At 28.1% G+C, this 22,878-nt stretch overlaps 1 protein-coding gene and 1 long non-coding RNA gene across 2 annotated transcripts in view; both read right to left on the bottom strand.

The window, feature by feature from the left end:
- Window positions 1-1,153, bottom strand: part of LOC142332329 (inactive CLIP domain-containing serine protease A3-like) — a 28,370-nt gene extending 27,217 nt beyond the window's left edge. Inside the window, exon 1 of the mRNA XM_075378700.1 lies at window positions 987-1,153. Within this exon, the coding sequence (XP_075234815.1) occupies window positions 987-1,143 (157 nt within the window). The 5' untranslated portion in view covers window positions 1,144-1,153. The remainder of the gene's footprint in view (window positions 1-986) is intronic.
- A 5,175-nt stretch (window positions 1,154-6,328) lies between these two features.
- LOC142332002 (uncharacterized) overlaps window positions 6,329-22,878 on the bottom strand; it is a 54,791-nt gene continuing 38,241 nt past the window's right edge. The window contains exon 3 of the long non-coding RNA XR_012758117.1: window positions 6,329-6,410. This is a non-coding gene — a long non-coding RNA (uncharacterized LOC142332002). The remainder of the gene's footprint in view (window positions 6,411-22,878) is intronic.

The raw sequence follows: 22,878 nt of genomic DNA, 5'->3' as shown, positions 1-22,878 counted from the left end.
AACATCTTTAGTGGAAAAACGTTTTTGCTAAATTGCAAACCCACTCCAAAAAAAGTAATAATTTTGAAACGTTGTAGAAGGCAGTAACAGTGGTTCTTTTTCACTGCAGTTTTTTTTTCTATTAGCATCTCGTTGGATCAAAAAATTTCTTCCCCATCAAAGTGGGGGTCTTAATCTAGCCACCCTGCTTACACACCTCACATCCCAGTTAGCAGCTGAACCCAAAAAAATTTTTAATTTTCTATTTTATTCCTTTTGTCAAATGCATGCACACCTACATTTCACGAGGATTCTTAATGAAATTTAACTGCAACTCCCACTTAGGGTCCGCAATAAAAGTTACAAATGAAGTCGTGTGAGTTATCAGTTTATACCATCTCAAATCTACTGAACTTGAATACAATAATTTTTTTATTTAAAATCGAATCCATCCCCAAAAATGTTTGATCTTTGAAACGATGGAGACAATGATCTAGTCAGTGTTTTTCTTTGCAGTTTTCTTTTTGTGCATATCCTAAAACCAAACATCTAAAGTCTAGATCTGTAAAACCTAAAAATATCCAAATGGAATCAGGTGAGGGATTTTTAAAAATTTATTTTCATGTTTTTCTAATAAGTTTCAACATACTAACATGTATGTATGTGAATAATTAAATTATTGCTAAAACTGTGTCACTTTCCCGGCTTTCACTGCAGCGCAAGGAATAATAGGATTGGTATATAAAGAAATTCTTACAGTTTATTAAAAATAAGAATTTTAAAATTACTGCCCATGTCCTATTTGAATCATTGAATTAAATTTAAAAAAATTATACTTAAATAAAATGATAAATATTTTAAATTAAGTGTGTGTGTGTAAGCAGTGCATCAAAAGAAAGCCTGTGATGGGAATGCTGACAACACAGTTGTCAGCTTTTTTATATCAATAACAGAATCTGAAAGAAGAAAAAAAAGATTTTTTTTAATATTTCTGTATTAATAATTACCTGATCTCTCTTGTTGATTAACGAATGTGTTATTAGTATTAAACATAACTGGTGGTGAAGGAGATGTAAAATTATTAACTGGAAATAAAAAATTTGATAAAACTGTAGTAAAGTTTTTACTGTTAACTATAAAAAATGTTACTATAAACAATTTCATCCTAAACTGATTAAAACATTCACCCATATTCTTTAAAGATTTACAAACTGGCACATAATATTATTTCTGTGTTTATATATATATATATTTACTGTAATTATATATCCCCATCCCCTCAACATATTTATCTAGCCTTAATGCAAATTAAAATAACATTATTTAATAACGAAATAACAAACCAACTACTATAATTGTTATCTTCCTTTCTGTAATCCAGTTGGTAGCGTTTTCATAAAATTACCTATTTCCTTTAAACACTGGTTTATCCCGCATATATTAGTTTCCTGTTGGAACAAAAATATACTATACTAATTATTGTTTTCTATTTCTTATCATAAAATATTAACATATAATAAAAATAATCATTTTGAATTTAGGTTGCAATTTATTATTTTTTTTAGTGTCATTGGCCAAATAGCGGTTTAATTTTAATATTGCCTTGAGGGAGTATATTTTATTCATTATTTCATAAAAAAAGGAGGACTGTATTAAAAATTATAGATATATGTGTACTTGTAGATACCAGGCATCAAAAGAGAATAACACTAGATGTTGCTTAAAATATAAAAGGTTGATCCAAATATAACTGTGCGCCTACAAAAAACAGGTCGATCTCAATTATAAAAGTACGATTTAAATTGCTTTTTCATATAGTCAGCAGTAAAACTACTAACAAGTGACTTTATTATCAGCTGATTTCCATGTTTCAATGTTGATAATACTTTTTATTTCTATAACTACTGATGCTTTTGTTTACTCTTTTGTTTCCAGAGAGTAACAGTGATTTTAAAACTTAAAGCTCACATTCTTTTTTATTGAAAATGTATTTCGTTGCGGTGGTGAGTAGTGGTGGTTTTCACCCAGAATATGTGAAAAAAGTTCTTTATAAGATTTACAGACATTGATTTTCTACGTCCCAATGCTGTGTGAAGCTTAACAATAAGTTCAGAGAAACTGGATCTGTCAAAGAAATGTCTGATTCCAGAGGCCAACTCTCCTGACAGAGAAAAAGTTGGATGATATTTCTGACTGCATAGCTCAAAGACCAAAAGAATTTATCAGAAAATCAGCACAACAAGCAGAAGTCTCAAGGAGCAGCACTATAAAGCACAACTAACATTTAAAACTGCATCCTTTTAAAATAATTCCAGTGCATCGGTTACACATTACTGATTTTCATAAACTTGTTGAATACTGTGGTTTTTGAATTTTATAATTGAAAGAGGAGGAGATATTCTTGATGTAACATCTGAAACATGGTTTCATTTATTGGGTTGTGGTCAACAATCAGGTTTGGACATCATTACATGATAAAAAAATTAGAATTTGTAGCAAAATAGGAGCAAACTCCAATTTATGCTATATCACATAAGGAGATAATCATTCAGTTTTTATAGGACATAAACCTCAAAACATTATTGCATTGAAATTATTTATCTGACTAAATGAAGAAAAAATTGATGGTGCATACTTTTATGAAAATGGGCACTGGTACACTACCAGTGTAAATAAAGTTTTGCAATAGATTTTTGCAAGAAGTTTTGTCACATCTAGCCAATGAGATCCCTTGATCTTATACACCTACACATATTTATTAATGGGTAATGAAAGGATTTGAACATTACATGAACAATCCTCATATCTTAAATGAACTAAACAATAACATAACTGAATTTGTAAATGCAACCAATCCTTTGTTGTTTCAACATTTGCAGGAATGCCTAGAGGCAAATAGTGGCCAAACTGAGCATCTCCTGTAAACAAAAATTCATTTTATCAGTATTCCTGATTTATCATTGTTATTTGAATGTAATAAATTAAATGTTTATAAATATTGGTCCATGGTTTTTCTTTTTGGATACTTTTATTATATTTTATGAATATATGATTAAAAATAAAATCAAACAATAAAACACTACATAAGATCAGTGATCAGTGATATTTAAGATCAGTGGTGATACTAATGATATGCTAGTAATATATCACCTGTGCATGTTGAAGTCACCACTAATCTTTTTTTTTATAAATTACTTTATAGATTTACGTAATATTTTTTCTGTTTTATTTTGTTTTTCTTTTTTATATTCCCTAATATTATAATTATTAATTATTTTGCTTTAAATTTATTCTATTTCAGTTTATATATTTTAACACTACCTTCAACTAATGGCAATTATGAACAATCTTCTTGACTTGCAGGCATGACTATACTACAGCAATAGCAGCTCCATAACAATATATTCTCATCAATTCTTTGATTTCTTTTGTTTTTTATGTAGTTTTTTAAATTAAAAAGAAATGGTGACAATTAATTGGTGACATAATACAATTATATGGTGACATGAACAAAAGCCATTTACTATTACTTGTAAAATATTCATGAATCACTCATTTCTGACAACCAAAAGAGCACCAACATATGCATATGTTCATTCAATGAACATATACATATGCTAGAATGATAAAGATACAAATCATTACAAGTAGCCCAGAAAGTGATACAAATAATTACATTTAAGCCCAATAGAAGAATCTAACCATATTTTTCACAGCCTGCATAATATAAACAGGTAAGAAACACTGGCATTCCTCATAACAGCTGTGCTAATTTTTTTTTTTGTTTTACACAATCACTCTTACTCTTTATATGGCTATAATGAATGTAAAGTACATAAGACACCAAACTGAGTCACTACCTCTAAGAGTAATGATGTTTATGAACTGGTTCTTTTGGTAAGAAGAGTTAAGTTGTCATTTATAAGAATAAATCATCTGCATTTTGCTGAGTTTGGAGCATTTAAGTGCAGCAAAATACTTATCTCAGTGAAAATGGAAACAAAATACTACATTATTTACCATTTTTGCTAAAACTTGATATTTGATGCTAAATTTGTAGGATTTTTTACACTATTTTTAGATGCCATTTTTGTGTGTGATATAAGATTTCTGACATTTTTGGTTGTGTCACCTAACACAAAATCAGATTATTAGATGACAGTCTACAGGAATAGCACCTTATTAGCATAACATAATTAATCTAGTAAAATTAATTTTCAATTTTTTCATCTTACTGCTCTTCCTGATTTTTGAAAAAATCATTTCAGAGCTCTCTCCTTCTTCAGAATGGATTTTTTTATGAGAAATTAATTAAAAATATAATTTAAATTGTAAAATACAATTGTTTATATTAAATACTAACAATAAATCGATATATAAATACAACCAGAAAATAACAACTTAATATAGTGCAATTAATATGTAGAATCCTAAAAGTTGTTACATAAACTGATAATGTTATCATTATCTGAAGACTAAATGAGAGACTAAAAGATTAAATGAAGACTTTAATTTAATAGTGGTTGCTCATAGCAACCAAATATGATTGTAATATAAAGAATGCAAATTAATGAAATAAATGAATAAATGTTAATTAAACACAAAAATAAAAAAAAATGAATTCATCCATTAAATGGAATAAAAAGTAATTCTTTAATTCCTTAAAATTGTAGAACCAAAGCGTATAAATTAATAAAATAATTTTATAATAATACATCTAATTCTAATATTTATAATAAAGCAAGTAGCATCTTCGTTATAAAAACTTTCATATAGGAATGACAAAAAAACTTTTTTAAGCTTTCAAGAGCATTTAAAAGCAATGTAATAAATAAAAAACTAATTACACATATAATCAATCATATGAGGAAGATAAACACATATTTTCCAGTAATACATACAAATATTAGAAATCCAAATGCTACAAACGTTCATTCTCTCCATCAGTAATTGGGCCCTCTTATCTAAATAACAAGGAATTAATATAATAATAAAATGCAGCAGCAAAAATATAATTAATGAATAAGTATCTAAAATTAGAACATAATTCCTGGCATAGAAAAGTAATAGATTTAATTTAAATATATTTGAATACGATATAAAGAAAGAAGTTTCATTTTCTGATGACTGACTGCAATAGCAGCAGAATAATTCATTTTATTTCAACAATTTGAGATAAAATTATCTCTCTAATTTCAAACTTTTAATCAAATTTTTTAATTACTCTTCGTAAAAATTTCATTCTGAAGAGGAAGAGATCACTGCAAAAGTACTGAATAAGCACCTGAAAAAATTGAAAATTTATATTAAAAAAATTATTATTATGTTGGATAATTTTTTTTAATTGGATTTTTACATAGAAATTCTAAAAAATTGTTTGAGTTCAGTATTAAGTCAAATTTTTAAATTAAAATGTATATCTCCATTGTATTTATAAAAACAAGTTTATTATGTATTTTTTAAATTTAATATTAGATATGGAATTATGTTTAAACAAAATATTTTTATCCAACTCAGTTTTCTTAATAAACATGTTGATATTTTACTACCATCTTCAAAATACAAGTACCTATCTCCACCCGGTTTGGTTTTTTAAAATACTTTTTTAAACAATTTCTTAATTCAAGTTATGAAACTGTTAAAATATTAATTGTACAACAAGGAAAATGCCATTTTTTATTTACAAACTAGATAATAAATAGAATTCAGATTACTGATGAATTTAGTTACTAAATAAAGATGTGAACCTGGAACCTGGAATAATTTTGCATCCACCTTTATTAAATATAATTTTTGATTTTAATATTATTTTTGTGGACTAACCAAACTAAATTTGTTGAGTATTCAAGATGATTTAGGAGAAAAGGGAAATAATTTGTGAACTGATTGTAGAACTTGATGTAAGGAAGAAATAGTTAAAAAAATAATTAATTCTTGGCTAAAATTCTGATTAATCAACCAGAATTTTAGACAAACTAGATAATTATCTAGTTTGGAAAATTATACGTACATTAATTCTCTTCTTTTTTTTTTGACTGATACTAATTTACTATAATTCACCTACATCAATATAACAGAAATTTTTTGCAGTCTATCTTGCAACCCTTTGTATCCTAAAGAGAGACAAATTATAACTCTGTCAAACTCTCTTATTGAAAGGGTTAATTAATTAATTAAAAATACTATAATATGCATGAAATAAACAGTGCTTTAAGGCAAGAATTGAACTAATGCACACAACTACCACCACTGGCATCACTAGCTCTGCCATTGCCACCATCACTACTATTAGTATTGTTTTATTACTGAAATAAGATGCTAAGTTTTGTCATTCATACAAAGGCTCTCACTTTGAATTCCAGTTCGGTGCAGAATTTTTTGAGGTGCATGGTTCCACAACATAGTCTCTGTTGCAGGTTAGTTCCAGAATTCTGGAAAAAGGGATTTTAAAAGAAAATTAAAGATGTAATATATTTTAATTTATTATAATAATAATTTTATTCACTTTTACAATAATAATATCAGGCTGACACCCTGTAACAGCTACCAGGATGATAATGAAATTTTGAAGTGTATGAAAATTGCTATTAATCACTACAACCTGAATACAAAACTTTGGGATGAAAGGCAGAGAACACTCAGCCAAGGAAATTCGGTATAAAAGTAATAACAATTGATAATGGTGATTGAAGATTGTAATTTTTTATTTTTTTTTTAAAAATGCATTTGCGTTCAGTGTGTGGGACTTCTGCTCTTGGAATACTCACTAAAAACACTCTTTTCTTCTATGGGCCTGAACCAGAACCTTTCAGGCCCATAACCGGACATATCATGTTATGTCAGGTCAGATCCCTTCTCTTGTGCCTAAAATGCCACCAGCTCTTTTGGTCATTCCTTTACAAAGTGTTGGAGCGATCCAAGTTCTTCTTTTTCACACTTAGGATTTTTGCTAAAATTTGTAAAGGATCTTATTTACAAATTTCTTCTCTACAAATTACCACCACTACCCAAGAAGCTCGGTCTTGGAGCATTACTCTGGAGATATTCTCATGCTTCACAACTCCAGTCTGTCCACCAGCGCCTCTCATTCTGTTTCCCACTGGACACACTTAATGAACATGTGCTTGGCATTGTCATATGTCGCAGGACAGTATAGGCATCCTGGGGATTTGCCCTGGCAATCTTATGCTGAAAGGCTTCGTACTATCCATGTCTAGACAAAAACTGCATTACAAAATACCTGACTTCCCCTTGCTGACACTCCATCCACGGTTGGATCGCTCAGATGAGTCTACTGGTCCATTGTTTTCTGGTTTCCAGCTCCCTCGAGGCCAGCCAGTTGAGAAATGCACGAGTCCATTCATCCTCAACAACAATGTCCCTTTCTTCTCCTGTCCTCTGCCATTGATAGATCGCATGCTGCTTCTGTGCTAAAAGCACAATAGAGATCATCCCAGCTTTCACCAAGACAGCAGGTTCTGATACTGTCTGGAATGCAGAAGCTATTCGTAGCACGTCTTTCCGTTTAATTTTGGTCAGTTGCTTCAGATGACCTCTCTTTTCAAGATACCTGTCTATAATTTGGCCCTATATAACAGTACGGAATTAACTTAGTGATGAGTAATTTCCGCCTGCTTGATCTCGGTTCACAACATTCGTCATGAATAGGCTCAAGGCATTTACAACTTTGGCGGCAGTCTGCTGAATCTGCTTTCTGAAATTAAGTTTATTGTCAATGTCTGATCTGGTGAAAGCCAAGGTCAGGCCGCGTTTGGTCATCCAAGCGTCTACACGACGCATTACTTGACTTAGCTTTAGTTGCACCAGTTCAATTTCACATGCCACGATAAGTAGAGCAACATCATCTGCGTACCTGACCAAAAACATCTCATCTGATGTCTCCACCTTAGCAGTTTATTTTAGGCAATATTCCACAAGTTGGGTCTGACAATGGTACCTTATGCCATTGATTTCATGGTGACATGTGATCTCATACACTAAGGCACGATCCCTCAGTTAACTGTCCATTATCCTGACAAAGTAACGTGGTGCACCGAATTAATTAGAATCCTGTACAGAAAAATTGGGAGGAGAGTGGAAGAAGTGTTAGGAGAAGACCAATTTGGTTTCAGGAAAAGTATAGGAACAAGGGAAGCAATTTTAGCACCCAGATTAATAGTAGAAGGAAGATCAATGAAAAACAAACCAACATACATGGCATTTATAAACTTAGAAAACGCATTTGATAAAGTAGACTGGAATAAAATGTTCATTAAGTTAAAAAATTAAGGGTTCAAGTATGAGATAGAAGAAGATTGCTAACATTTACAGGAACAAACTGCAACAGTAATAATCGAAGAGCACATAAAAGAAGAAGTAATAAAAAAGGTAGTAACAAGGATGTTCCCTATCCCTGTTACTTTTTAACCTTTACATAGAACTATCAGTTAATGATGTTAAAGAACAATTTAGATCCAGAGTAACAGTGCAAAGGAAAAAAGATAAAGATGCTATGATTTGCTGATGATAGTAATTCTAGCTGAGAGTGAAAGATTTAGAAGAAACAATGCATAGATGAAGTCCTGCACAAGAATTACCACATGAAAATAAACAAGAAAAAATGAAAGTAATGAAATATATAGAAAGTTAGAAAGTAATGAAAGTTAGAAATAAAATAGATGGACCACTGAATATAAAAATAAGATGAGAAAAGATTATGGGAGTAGAAGAATTTTGTTATTTGGGAAGTAGAATTACTAAAGATGTACAAAGCAGGAGCGATATAAAATGCCGAATAGCACAGGCGAAATGACTTTTCAGTCAGAAATGTAATTTGCTTACAACAAAAATTAATTTAATCATCACAAAATTATTTTTGAAAGTATATGTCTGGAGCATGGAAGTGGAACTTGGATGATTGGAGTATCTGAAAAGAAAATAAATTTTTGAAATGCGGTGTTATAGGAGTATGTTAAAAATCAGAGGGGTGGATAAAGTGACAAATGAAGAGGTGATGTGGCAAATTGATGAAAAAAGAAGCATTTGGAAAAGTATGGTTAAAAGAAGAGACAGATTTATAGGCCACATCTTAAGGCACCCTGGAATAGTTGCTTTGATATTGGAGGGACAGGTAGATGGGAAAAATTGTGCAGGCAGGCAACATTTGGAATATGTAAAACAAATTGTTAAGGATATAGGGAGTATACTGAAATGAAATGACTGGCACTAGGTAGGGAATCTTGGAGAGCTGCATGAAATCAGTCAAATGACTGTAGTAAAAAAAAAATTATTATTATTAATATTTAATATGAATTTTAATATTTTAAAATATAATATAATAAAATATAAATATAATATCACATCTATTTTTATTTTATTATTAATTGTGCTTTTAAGATGCTCTGATCAAGATTTATTACAGTTTCCCTGGATCCATCCAGAAAATGCTGCGGTATTTCTTTTTTTATCTATGTAGCATAAGTACTCATTTCTGATGCAACTTATATAATCTATTACATACTGGTTAGAGTAAAACGTTTTTATAACACATGCACATCTGAACTAATAGTCAGTAATATGAGCTGTGTTTTCTTTTTTACCAGTTATTTATAATTGACATGTTCAATCAGAAGGTAAACCTTAACATTATCATATAATAATATTGCACAGCTGATTATTATTAAATAATAATAATAATTTATAAAAGATTTAAATTTCAATTCATAAATGAATGTCCCTTTTAAAGAACAGAGTTTATGAACAGTCCTGACTCTCGATCAGAGAAAATCAGAAAGAGTACAAAATGAACTCTGCATTCATAAGCCACTAATCTCAGTCATCGAAGAGAAACACTTATTCAAGAAAATTAGTGAATTATAATCTGGTACACTAATGAAAATCTTGAAATAAGAATCAGGGGAGAGTAGGATCAAGAATGAGAGTTCATGAGCAAAGTGAGTGACAGGTCAGCTGAACACAAAGAAAAAAGATTACTGTCTGACAATTACTGCAGCGATATAAAAATATAAAGACAACATTTTCGGTTAAGTTTTAAATTATGTGATGAAATGTAGGTGCAGTATGTCACCCTAAAGTCAAAACAAGCATATATGCAGTGGTGACATTCAGGATTATTTTTACCAAAAACATATTTCAAGAAAACTATATTGATTGACCTTTTTCAATTCACAACAGACAATTATTAGCAATAAATTCAAAACAGACATTATTAACAATAAATTCACAACAGACATTATTAACAATAAATTCACAACAGACATTATTAACAATAAAACATTTGAGAGTGAATATTGTGAAATATTTAATAATTTTAATCAAATGCAGTTTAATTTTAAAGTGAAATAGTCATGTCAATAAAATAAAAAAATATGTTAATTGTAATCAGAAAGTACTATTACATGTTATTAAGTAATATTAAAGTTATAAAGATGTATTAGACTTGGCGATTATGACTTGCTGATTAGTTATGACGCATTAGATTTTAATTGATTCAATTCTATGATAGGGGAAAAGCATTTGTTTATTGTTCAATTTGAACTTTTTTATGAGTGACAAAAATGTTTGTTAATAAATCACCAAAAGATGTCCTTAACTTTTTAAGATTATTGGTTAAGATGATTAACCAATCTTAACCAATCTTATTGGTTAAGATCTAAATAAGATTAGATGGTTAAGATGTCCTTAACCAAAAGATGACTTTTCACTAGAATTAGTATGTTACTGGTTCTCAAATCTATCATTATAAGTTGTTAAAAATGTTTTCATGGCCGGTGAACAAGACCTATGAGACTACAAAGTTATAAGATTTGAAGGGAAGAGAAATCAATAAAACAAAAATAAAGAAATTTTTAAAAGGTTCTATTTATATTTAGCTTCAAAATGTTGTAAAAAGTTACCTAAGAAAATAAGAACTATAAAAAAGTATTTTTAAAAATGAATAAGGTATTATTTCTGTAAAATTGAAAACGTTAAAAATCTTATTTTAGGTGACTGAAAACAAGGTTTTATACCACAGAACTTGATTAATTACTTACCTTAAGAATATTATACAGTACTAATAATAGTTTATTATTAAAGAAAATTAAGATATTATTTTAATAAAATAAATAATAATAAGATAAATGTCTACCGCATTTATAGTATGACTTAAAAGCTGTCTGCTAGGTTTGTAAATCCATGCATTTTTCTAAAACAGAAAATTAAAACGATCAAATGGAAGAAACTGAATAAAGAAATAACCGATACTTTGGTACCAGACATGAAGAGCCAGTTGAAAAGTTATTCTGAAACAATAAAATATTTCAGATTTGCACCTTGAAGATCATAATATGTATACCAAAGCTTAGTTTCCATAATCCACTGTAAATGAAACAATGTCTAAAAATTAAATTATTGAATCAATTGCTTTCTGTAGCCAGTAGCATCTCTTATACCCCTACCTTGAAATATTACATTCTTCTTTAAAACTATGTATACCTAGTTGATCACAACACTGAACATTTCCCTAAAAACTACATTACAATGTCTTCTTCTCTGATATTACACGATAAGCAGAGACTTCAAATTTATACAAAATTAAGTATCTGAATTTTTATTTTTAGATTGTAGATAATATGAAGTCTAATTAATGTATACTTATTTATTTTGTATTCATTTTATCTTATTAATATTATCATTATTTTATTCTTACACTTTTCATTTTGTATTTGTGTAACACAAAACTATTTTTATACTAACAAAAAACAAAAATAAAACAGGAGTAAGACAAGAGAACAGTTTCTCACTGACTTTTTAATTCTGTCCAAGTAATAAGAGAACAGGAAAAGAACACGAAAGAAATTGGAACAAACCATTGAATAAAATCAAATCTAAAACCAAAAGGAATTGGAATTAACTGCCTAGCCTTTGCCAAAGATATTGTAATTTTCTTATGGAATCTAAAACAGTAGCAGAACAAGTAAACCATTTAAAAGAATTGCAATAAGCAGGGATAAAAATTTCCTTCAAAAAGACAGAATTGATAACAGGCATCAAAGATTTTCCCCAAATATGAAATATGGAAAATTCAATAAGTCAATAAATTTATGTATCCAGGAGAAGTAATCCAAATTAATGGGTTTGTTAGAGAAGCCAATCAAACAAGAACAACAAATTGGGACTAAGTCTACCGACTAACAAATGATATTTACATACAACAAAAAAAACATCTCAATAAAAGCCAAAATCAGGTAAGCCAAACCAGATGGCCTGTCCTCATCAAAATGAATTTTCAATTTGAAATCAGGAGAAATAAATCCAATAGAAAAAAAAAATGGAAAAAATCATAGGACCATAAAAATAATTGAAAATGGTTGTGAATTCAGAAATTAAGATATACTCAAAAACAGTGAAACTGAGAAAATGTCAGATTCCATCAGAGAAAGAAGAACCAAATTCTTCACCCACTTATAAAAATGAAAGATAACAGGCACACAAAACAAATCTTCAATCACATTTACAAAAAAAAAAAAAAAAACCGAAATGATTCTTTAAAATTAATGAGAATAGCTGAAGAAATAGTACATGAGAGAATAATGTTCAGAATACTGGTACAAGATTTCAAGGGTTTGCGAGAGAAGAGAGAAAAACCAATAACATCTAATTATAAGAGAGAAGGCAAAAATAAAGTGAAGAATGAAGAACTATTGGAAAACCAGGAAAGAAAACACCCAAGAAAGTGAAATGAATGCAAAGTGTTACTTAATGTGGTATTCAGTTAACCAAACTCAACAAAAAAAAAAAATAAATAAAAAACAATTTCATATTGAACTTTTAGATAAATTCATAATTAAGACTAGATTATTCTATTTGTTTGTATAAACTTATTAGGTAATATCTTTATAATTAATAACAGATAAGAAACATCTTAATGACGAACAATTTTAAAATATAAATTTACATTAATTTAGCACGGTGACTCATTTATTCATCTGCTACTATGATGGTAAACTCACCACAGGTGGTCTACTGAGAAACTACTTTGTTTTTTAGTACTACTTTTTTTTCTAATTTCAGTCTGTTTTTTTTTTTTTTAAATTAAAGTCTTTTTTTAAAAAAGACTGGGATAACCAAAAAGAGGAAATTACACCTAAGCATTACGCGACATAGATGTACTGTTTGTGATTTTTCAAATATTCTTAGCCACTTACCTATGTCATCTATTTGAAAAGTAGACAAAAAAAAAATCAATGATTAATATAATGGCACCTTATAAAAACAACACAGATTACATCATACAAATATATAAAATAATATATTTAAATACCTTTCTAAGAAAATACAAGTATCATGTATTCAAAAAATACCACTTCCGTATCAGAATATTCTATGAATAATAATAATTATACAGAGATCTAAAATATTTACACAGTTTATGATAGAAAAATAAAGTTTTTTAAATAAACTACAATGAAATTTCTATATATTCATTATTTTATTATAGTTAAAACTTTCACAAAATCAATACATTTGAATAGATAAATAGATCTTTTCAATCAATTTATCAATATTGTACAAAAACCAGACAGGAAGTGTATCATCCACTAAAATGAAGGAAAATGTAGAAAAAAAAGGTGTGTGACTGAGACAGAAAAACAGTGAAAGAGATGTATGGAAGAGAATTAGAGGGGAAAGAATGACTATTATAGTTAGGCAAGAGATTCTTCACAATGACTGAAGGAAAAACTTTTCAAATAATGTTGTTTATAAAGAAAAACCAGCCGACCTAATAATAAGGTTGTTCAATAAATAAATTAGAAAGTATTTGTTCTCTTTTATAAATAAATATAGCCGCTTTCCTATTAGATATAATTTTCTATTGAAAACTCTTTTAACTACTTCACTTTTATAATACATACGAATACATAGTATAGCTTTTTTTTGTATTAAAAAATAAATTAAAAAATTATAAGAGAAATTCACTGAAGTTAATATATGCAAATAAAAATACTGTAAGACAAATATTCTTTTAGTTATTTCCGTAATGGAACAACATAATATTTTTTTTTCTAAATTATTCAAATCACTTTCTGAATTTTTCATGGGAAAATCTTTTCAAAACTAATTTATAGATCTTTTTTCATCCTGAATGTTGAGAAATATTTGCATTTTATAAGACATTAAGAAGCTTTACCAAAATATAATTTCAGTTACCAGGTTTATATTTTATTTGTATTACTATTTTTTAACTAAAAATGTGCCACAAAAGTATGTTAATTAGGAAGATAGGATGTGTGAAATGATAAATGAATAAACATCAGATCCTTGCCAGGATTCGAACCTGAGATCAACTGATGTGGTAGCCATTATTTAACTGTTATAAATAAAGAAATCTTTTATTTTGATCATTGCACAACAATACATTACATAAATCATATCAGAAAAGGATAGATATGTTATTTCATGAATAAAAAATACGAACTATCTCAGTAGTAAAACCTTGATCAGAGCAACATCACAAAATACACTATTAATTATGAAATAAATAATAGATGTGATTAAAGTCTATATAAATGATTTAATATGTAAACATATGAAATAATGTTAAGACAGATGCATGAAGATACTTTATATAAAATGTAGTTACAAAATAATTCACAATTCAGAAGGCTTTAATGAAAATTATTTGAGCCATATTTATGTACACATTGAATGGGACAGAAAATTCAAAGGTTTTTTAATATTTTTTTATTGGAAGGCTTTGAATCTCAGTCAGACATGCTATTTTTCATATGGTATAAAATCTAAATTTATTTACAAATTGAACTGGATGCAGAAAATTCAGGGTATTTTTTACTTTGTAATATTTGAAAATTCAGATAATACTGTCAAATTATTTGACAGAGTATTATTGTTTTTGTAAAAAGAACCCTTTAAATTGTATTTTAAATAGATTTATGGAAAATTTTTTCTTTTAATCCTTTCTCATAAGCCAAAATATTGTGTTGTTAAGTTAGAAAAAAACAGTTCTGTTATTTGGTCATTCAGTATCATTATTTTTAAAAAATAAGTGATGATTCTTTTTTAGCAAAGATTGTACATTCATAAATAAATGGATAAGTAAACATTTTTAATTTTCTAAATATTGATCTACATGATTCATACTTATGGATGCCAGATAGTGATACGAGACTCATTTGTGTATCGTGAAAAGCATACAGACCGCTGACTGTTATAATCGTACATATACAACAGTCAGTTGGCCTGTCTATTCACTTTTATACTTTGGCTTGTCTGTATAACTTATGACTATTATATGGACAAAAATGTTCTACATATCCTGGCATCCTGCCTGTTGACTTAATGATATCAAAATTACACCAAATAACCCAAAACAGGGAGAAAGGTACGGCATTAACAGTATGCACGGTAAGAAAGTATGATCTACTTTCTTACCGTTTAAGTAAGAAATAGTTTATGACAAATTTTAGAAGTTCCACAAAAATAAGTTAAAACTTTTTGTTAATATAAGAGGACATAATATAAGAGAAATTACCAACTTTTGTTATTTAATTACAAAAAATAGTCATGAAAAGAATAAATAAAGAAAAATCAAAAGTAGCCTGACAGAAGCAAGGAAATCTTTTGTAAGAAATCAACCTATTTAAGAACAGATTAAAAAATTAGAAAAAATTATTTTCTCAATTTGTATGGAGTTAGCTCTACTTTATACTTCATAATATGGGCAATAGAAAGACATAAAACTAAAGAATTGTGGTTTTTTGAAATATTATGTGAGAAAATGTTGAAAATTGCACGGGCTGATTAAATATATAAAAAAGCGATTTTATGACAAAAATAGAGAAAAGAAATGTTTGAGACAGAACATAAAAAAAAGAAGAACATGATTTGTTATGTATTAAAGTAAAATTAAAAAAAAATTAATGTAAAATATCATTATATTAATGTTAATGAATCTGATTCTAAAAGCACAAGTCTAGTGGGAAAAAACTGTAAAGGTTGAAACTTCAGAAAAGAAGTTGAGTAATTCAATTACCAATGACCAGAAAGATTTCATCAGACCAAATGAACAATTTCTGATTTCACATGAAACAGAAAATATCCAAAAGAATTTCTCTACTAAGTAAAGCAGATTGTTAGAAAGGAGTACAGTCATTAATTTTTTGCTTTACACTCTTTTCCAAAATCTTTCTTATGACTGTTATAGATATAAAATATCTGAAGTATAAGTGGGACTAGTCAGAGTCATTTTTTTCTGACAGTAATGATGTTCATTATGGAGTCACAATGATGAACTCAGTGAAAGTGTCATTTGTAGCATTGAATGTCACTTTGCTTCATTCCTTGTTCTCTTCAGAAACACTATCATGGGATGTTTGTTATTTTTTGGAATGTTATGGCCTTTTCTGGGAGTGACCGTCTCAAATCAGGTTGTCTGCAATCATTGCGATTATTTTCCTAACATATACACATTCAAATAAATAATTTTTTTTATTTTGATCAGTAAATAATTCATATTATACAATAAATTACAAATAAAAAGACAAATTACAAGATAAAAAATTGATGATTAATTATTAATCCGATTTTAATTATTTAAAAATAAATGCATGAAATAATGTTAAGATATTTTCATAAAAGTTAAATATAAGAATTTACTTCAGAATAATTCACAATTCAGAAGCAGCTACTGAAAATTATATTGAGCACATATTTATGCACACATTAAACGGGAATAAATCTTGTATTTATTTTATTTCTTTTTTTCTTCTTTTTTTTAAATTGATCAACAGAAAAGAAAATTTTTAATTATATTTTAAATAAATTGGTGGGAAGATTTAAGTGGTTTGGCAATTTATTAAAAATAGCAATGGAAGCATAATAAGGCACTATATGTTCTTATTAAGCATAATAAGGCACTTACAGTGCCTTATTATGCTTATGAGTTATAAGAAAACGTTCCATCGTCTGGTTGTCTTTCAAGAATAAGAGATCAATCTGTTTAATAAAGATTACATATTCATAAATATAAATACAAGGGTATGTTAACATATATATTTAATTCTCTAATTATAGATCTACACCGTTCATACTTACGGGTACAGCCTATTTTTTTATTTTAAAAACTCATTCTGGCTTTTTGAGAGAACCGCAAGAGATGGTAGGAATTATTGTTTATATGGGAATATATGTAGGCATAATAAATATTTAATAATGATGACAAGTTTAGCATTTTATTAAGGGCCTTCAGAGCAAAAAATTAAGGTTTGATTTTGCTACAAACAAAACAATTTGATCATCCCATGAGAACTTGCCATCTAATAAAACATCCAGAAATTTTGTTCTATGGACTATAGAAATAAAGTTGTTGTCATTAAAGAGAATTCTATCCACGCGATCAGTAATGTTATATATATCTAAGATGCAATGGTTTTATATACATTTTAAGTTAAACAGCTACAATCCATCGAATGAACTGTACAAAATTTTTTTTTAATAATATCAGTAAAAAAGTCAAATTATACAGGTTTCATAAAAACTGGATACAAAGAAGGAATTAGGGCTGGTTGAAAGTAAATACCAGTTATATAAGAAATTTTATTTGAAAATTAAAATTAAATACAACTAATTCTACACTTTTTTTATCTTTTAATAGATTTATAATATAGTAAGTTAAATGTGTAGCAGGGAATCAGTCTAAAATTCAAATTAACTGGCCAAAACAAATAAAATGCCCTATAATACTTAACACAGAGTGATTTGATGTCTGTTCTAATTAATGTTACTGTTATCTATTGGTGCTTAAATAATGACATGATTGAACATGTATATTAAGTCAAACAGAAATTAATAGTCTCACCCCGTTAACATGTTAATACGATACCAGATCTACCTGTCAATAAATTTACATTGATCTCTTATGATCAACTGACTGGCCTGTTTTAATCAATGATGACATAATTTATCAGAAACTTATAATAAATTTTCAACCTATTTACAATAAAATATGTACGTGAATAAAAATTTATGTAAATTTTCATAGATTAATTTTGAAAATCTAATTAAGAGGTTATTTTGAGTAACTAAAAATCAATATTTATTTTATTCTGATTAGATTGTATTAAAATATTATAAAAATTATTTTGTGAGTGAGCATGCTAATCAACAAAAAACCTGATGTGAGCATCACATGACTTTCTTGTACACTTATTAAATTATGTATACACTTTTTTTTTTTAAAGAAAAGTACGTAAAATTTTATTTCATTAATAACTTCTGATATTTTTTTTTATTATTATTGAATTATTTTTTATTGTAAAAATATTTTTACAATCAGATGTTGAATAATTATTAATAAATCAATATATTTAAATTAAAAAAATAAAAGTTAAAAAAAGGAGATGAAGTCTGATTCAAACCGATGTGCCTTCTCCTTGTAAAACCAAATATTTCATTAATTACAATTTAATTTGTCTATAACTCTCAAACCAATGAAAATAAGTACCACTTACGGTACGATTGAAAAGCTTTCAGTGAGGGCTTATTACTGCAGTTAAGAAAAAGTCCAAAATTCAAATCTTTTTGGATTTTAAGCTTTTTTGGGAAATTTTGGTTCAGTTGACTGCAGTCAAAAAGGGAGATGCACAACTAGATGTTACAACAGTCCTAAAATCAAAATTTCAACATCCTACGGCTAATCGTTATTGAGTTATTTGAGATACATACATACGTACAGACGTCATGAAAAACTAGTCAAAATGGATATTTTTGTTGAAATCTGAAAACCAAAATTTTTTGCGATCACAATATTTCTTTTACTTTGTACAAGGAAGAAATAAAAATAAAAGGAATTTCTGAAGTATCTGATAGAATGCATCAAGGAAAATCATAGTAAAATCCAGACCAGCATTAAAAAGTACAAAATTAATTAGAAAAAACATAAGTGGTTACAGTCCATATTAATACATAAGAAAGTTATTCTTATGTATTATAAAAAAATAATTTGAATGCAGTTTAAGGTAAAAATAAATAAAATGAATATGGAATAAAACTAGTGGCTACGTAAACAGTAGATCTCTCTCTTATTTTGTATCAGTTACAAAAAAGAGCTCTACTACAAAATTCAACCAATAACGTGAAAATTGTAACAAAAAACAAAACAGAATTTTCAATCGTAATTAATTGTGAGGTTTAGGAGGTGCCAAAAATAAAAAACTGTTGGTAGTACCATAATCACTTTTTCCAGGGAGACAGGACATCACCAACTGACTGTTGAAGAGATAATTCTACTCGCTGCATTATCATATTTTATTTTATGATTAAGGTTCTTTTTATAAATAAGTATCCAAGGAAAAAACAATAAAAAATAAATTTATTGAAAGATCAATAATAGAAAAAGTATTTAATAATGTACTGCAAAAGGCATGATGCTGAAATATAAAAGAATAATACTGTCAAAGAAAATATTGGGCTTAAAGTTGGAGTAAAATGTGAAAGGTTATCTAATATATATCTACTGAGAAACAGATTGGAAATGGTAAGTGATATCAAATGCAGGTATCAACACAAGCAGAGGGAACACCACAACTTGATGGTAAAATTTCTCCTCCATTGCAGCTCTCAATCCCCTCTATTTATAAAAATAGCATCTGTCATTTTGGAGAGTAAAATTCATTATACATGCAGTTGTAACAGTCGTTATATAAATTATACACCCATTAAATTCATTATAAGTACATACACTTATTTCCATTTATAACAAGGAATTGAAAAATTTCATAAACATCAGAAATACAATAATTTGATATTATGTTTCAATAATCAGATATATGCGATAGCCGGTCAGAGGTAAAATAGGACTCTGCTTGCTTGGCTAATAAAAAGTTGAAAATATTAACTAAAAACACAAGTTCATTAATATTGGAAGTTAACATATCTTACTCAAATATGAGTAAGTCATTTAAAATGCAAGATAGCTGTATAAGGAAAATCAAATGTATAAGGATGCTGCATTTAAAATCAGAATGAGTTTCTATGTTACAAAAATGGGTTTAACAGGTTATTGTTTCACATTCATAAACATGAATCACATAAACCGATATAATAGTAAATTAAACTTTATTCAGATTGTTATTTATGAATTTATAACCTTTGCTAAAAACGAGTCATTTATTATTAAAAAAATGAAAATATCCACCTTTTCGAATGGGAAAAAGAACTGTTTTTGTACAAGGCAGGACATTACTTCAGCTTAAGAAAAAGGGCCTTACTATTCTTCCATTACCAGTTTTAATAAATTACCAATCTAAAAAGTAGATATTCTGATTGATCTATATAAAATAAGATTAAATGATTTTTTTTATTAGAAACAATATTACTCTGTCAATGAATTTTTAAATATTATTAAAGAAAAAGCTAGTAAAAAAATGTATTTATATTATTGCTTGATAATTAATTCACCTAATTAATTAATTAATTCACATAAGTCAATGCTTGTGTGTGGAAATATAGAATGAACTTCAGTAGCATGCAAAAAATCCAAAGCTTTAAAGGGATTTGAATTCACCTTTTGGATGAAAAGCAGAGATGCTCCACTTGTACATAAATTCCTAATAGGTATATTATTCTAAGTTTTTGTAGCATATTATTATTGGTGACATTGGTGGTGGAGTGGCAGCTTTTTTACCTTTCATTTGAAAGGTTATGGGTTTAAATGTTAGTGAATCTAAGCATTTTTCAAATGCTACAAAAATTCATCATTATTAACTGTTACTGATGGATACATATATCCATATGTATATATGTTGCTAAAATAAATAAATAATTAAGAATTATATTATCATTATATATATTATCATAAGTTCGATTATTAATTTATATTAAATAAGCAGTTTGTTATGCATGATTTATTTTTATTACAGAATAATGAATATAAAAGAAGCTTATTATTCTTAACAATGTTAGTGAAAAGTTTTACTACAAAACTGTGAGAAACTAAAAATAAATAAATAAAAATGTTATTTCAGTTTAAAAATAAGGAAAAAAAATTATCAGTTTGAACAAATTAAATAAAAACAGTTTTAAGTTTCAATCGGGAAAGTCTCCACTTAAAAAGCATCAATATACAAAAGTTGAATCCAGAGTTAAAGTAAAATACTGTTAAAATTTGATTTGATTTATACAACTGAAAAGTATTGCACACTGAAACAACCCACTAGCTAGGTAGTTTTAAACTTTGGTTAAAACTTTTTTAAACATTGCTTTAAACTTTTTTTAATAGATAACATGAAATTTTTGTTTTGTTATTCACTATCCAGAAAAGAGAGAGTCAAAGTCAACATAATCTACTAATTTATTTAATACACTGAAATTGCCTACAACTGTTTTATCTGCAATTGATTGTCTGTATTTGAACCTACAATTTGATTTTGATTAACAGTTCACCCATATCGCTAAAAAAGTATTAGATTGTGGCAAATACTTTTACAAGTTAGTATGCAGTAATTAAATTTATATCAAATGATTTTATTTAATTATTAAAATAGTTATTTTGCATCGGTCATTGCTTTGATTGTTCTAATAAATAAAACATTCTTCTACTGAGTGGGGAAATTTGTATCCAAAAAATACTGTTATATACAAATTTTTTTATTTTTTCTCAGTCAGGAACTTTAATTTGCAGTTTTACAATATGTGGTTGTAATATACATAAAGCATATAAGGTACATGTTGCATTACTTGCAGTTATTTTATTTGAGTGTAATGTTATTTACTATACAGCCAGTCTTCATCATGAATAGATCAAAGGTATTATTTGTATATTAGTACACCCCTTATTATACCCCACATTATCGAAGTCATTATATGCTGAGATGCAATTTAGCTCAGTTAAAAAAGAAACAGGAAACCACTTGGACTCCTTAAATTCTCTAGTAAGCCTGATATGTTCTTACGATTATTTGAACCAGTTTCAGTGGTGATTTTTTTCCAGTGTCAAGTTGCATTAAGCCATTGTAATTATAGCATCTAATATATAAATATTTACAGTATTATACAACTAACCTGCTTCAAAGTACTCATTCTCTTATTTTACTTTTACTGACATCCCTTTCCCTATAACAGCAATCTGAAAAAGCTTTAGAATTAGCTTTAGTGCATTCTATGACATCTTTTAATGGAAGTTTTAATTGTGGAAATAAAAAATTCAGGGCAGGGTCTAAATCAGGAGAATATGATAGGTAAGGAATGAACTGAACAAATTATTTTGAACAAAACCCACAAATTAGAAGCAATGAATGAAGTGGTGCATTGTCATGGTGAAGGAAGGACAAGTTATCATGCCAAAGTTCACATCTTTTCTTCCTAGCATTTTCACAGAGATGTCTGATGATTTCTAGTTTGTAGTGGTGGTTGACTATGTGCCATGTAAATAGGAACTTATAGAGGATAAACTTTTCGATGTTCAAAAATGCTGTCACCATCACCTTTATGTTTGAACAATCTTTGCATGCTTTTTTCAGTTTTGGTGATGACTCTCCAACCTAGTATGATGATTAAAATTTTGTTTCCATGTCATACTCATACACCCATGTCTTATCACTGATTATTATCGTTGACAGGAAGGTTTCCCCTTCAGTGACATGATTTTCTTTCTGCTCTTGTATCAAGAGTTTTGGAATGAACTTGCATTGCTGACTTTGCAGTTAGGATTTTGTGACATGATTCACTGAAATTTCAATGTCTTGTGCTATTTCGTGAACTGTTAAATGTTGATTTGATTTACCAAATTGTTCACTCATGCAATGTGAATTGCGTAATGCAATTGCCATCAATGTTAGCACGATGGCTTTCTTGGATGATCATCATTTTCAGTAAATCCAC

The sequence above is a fragment of the Lycorma delicatula genome, chromosome 11 (genome assembly GCF_047948215.1).
Source record: "Lycorma delicatula isolate Av1 chromosome 11, ASM4794821v1, whole genome shotgun sequence".
Taxonomy (NCBI): domain Eukaryota; kingdom Metazoa; phylum Arthropoda; class Insecta; order Hemiptera; family Fulgoridae; genus Lycorma; species Lycorma delicatula.
The sequence above is the reverse complement of the archived record's forward strand: the minus strand, read 5'-3'. Positions and strand labels throughout refer to the sequence as shown.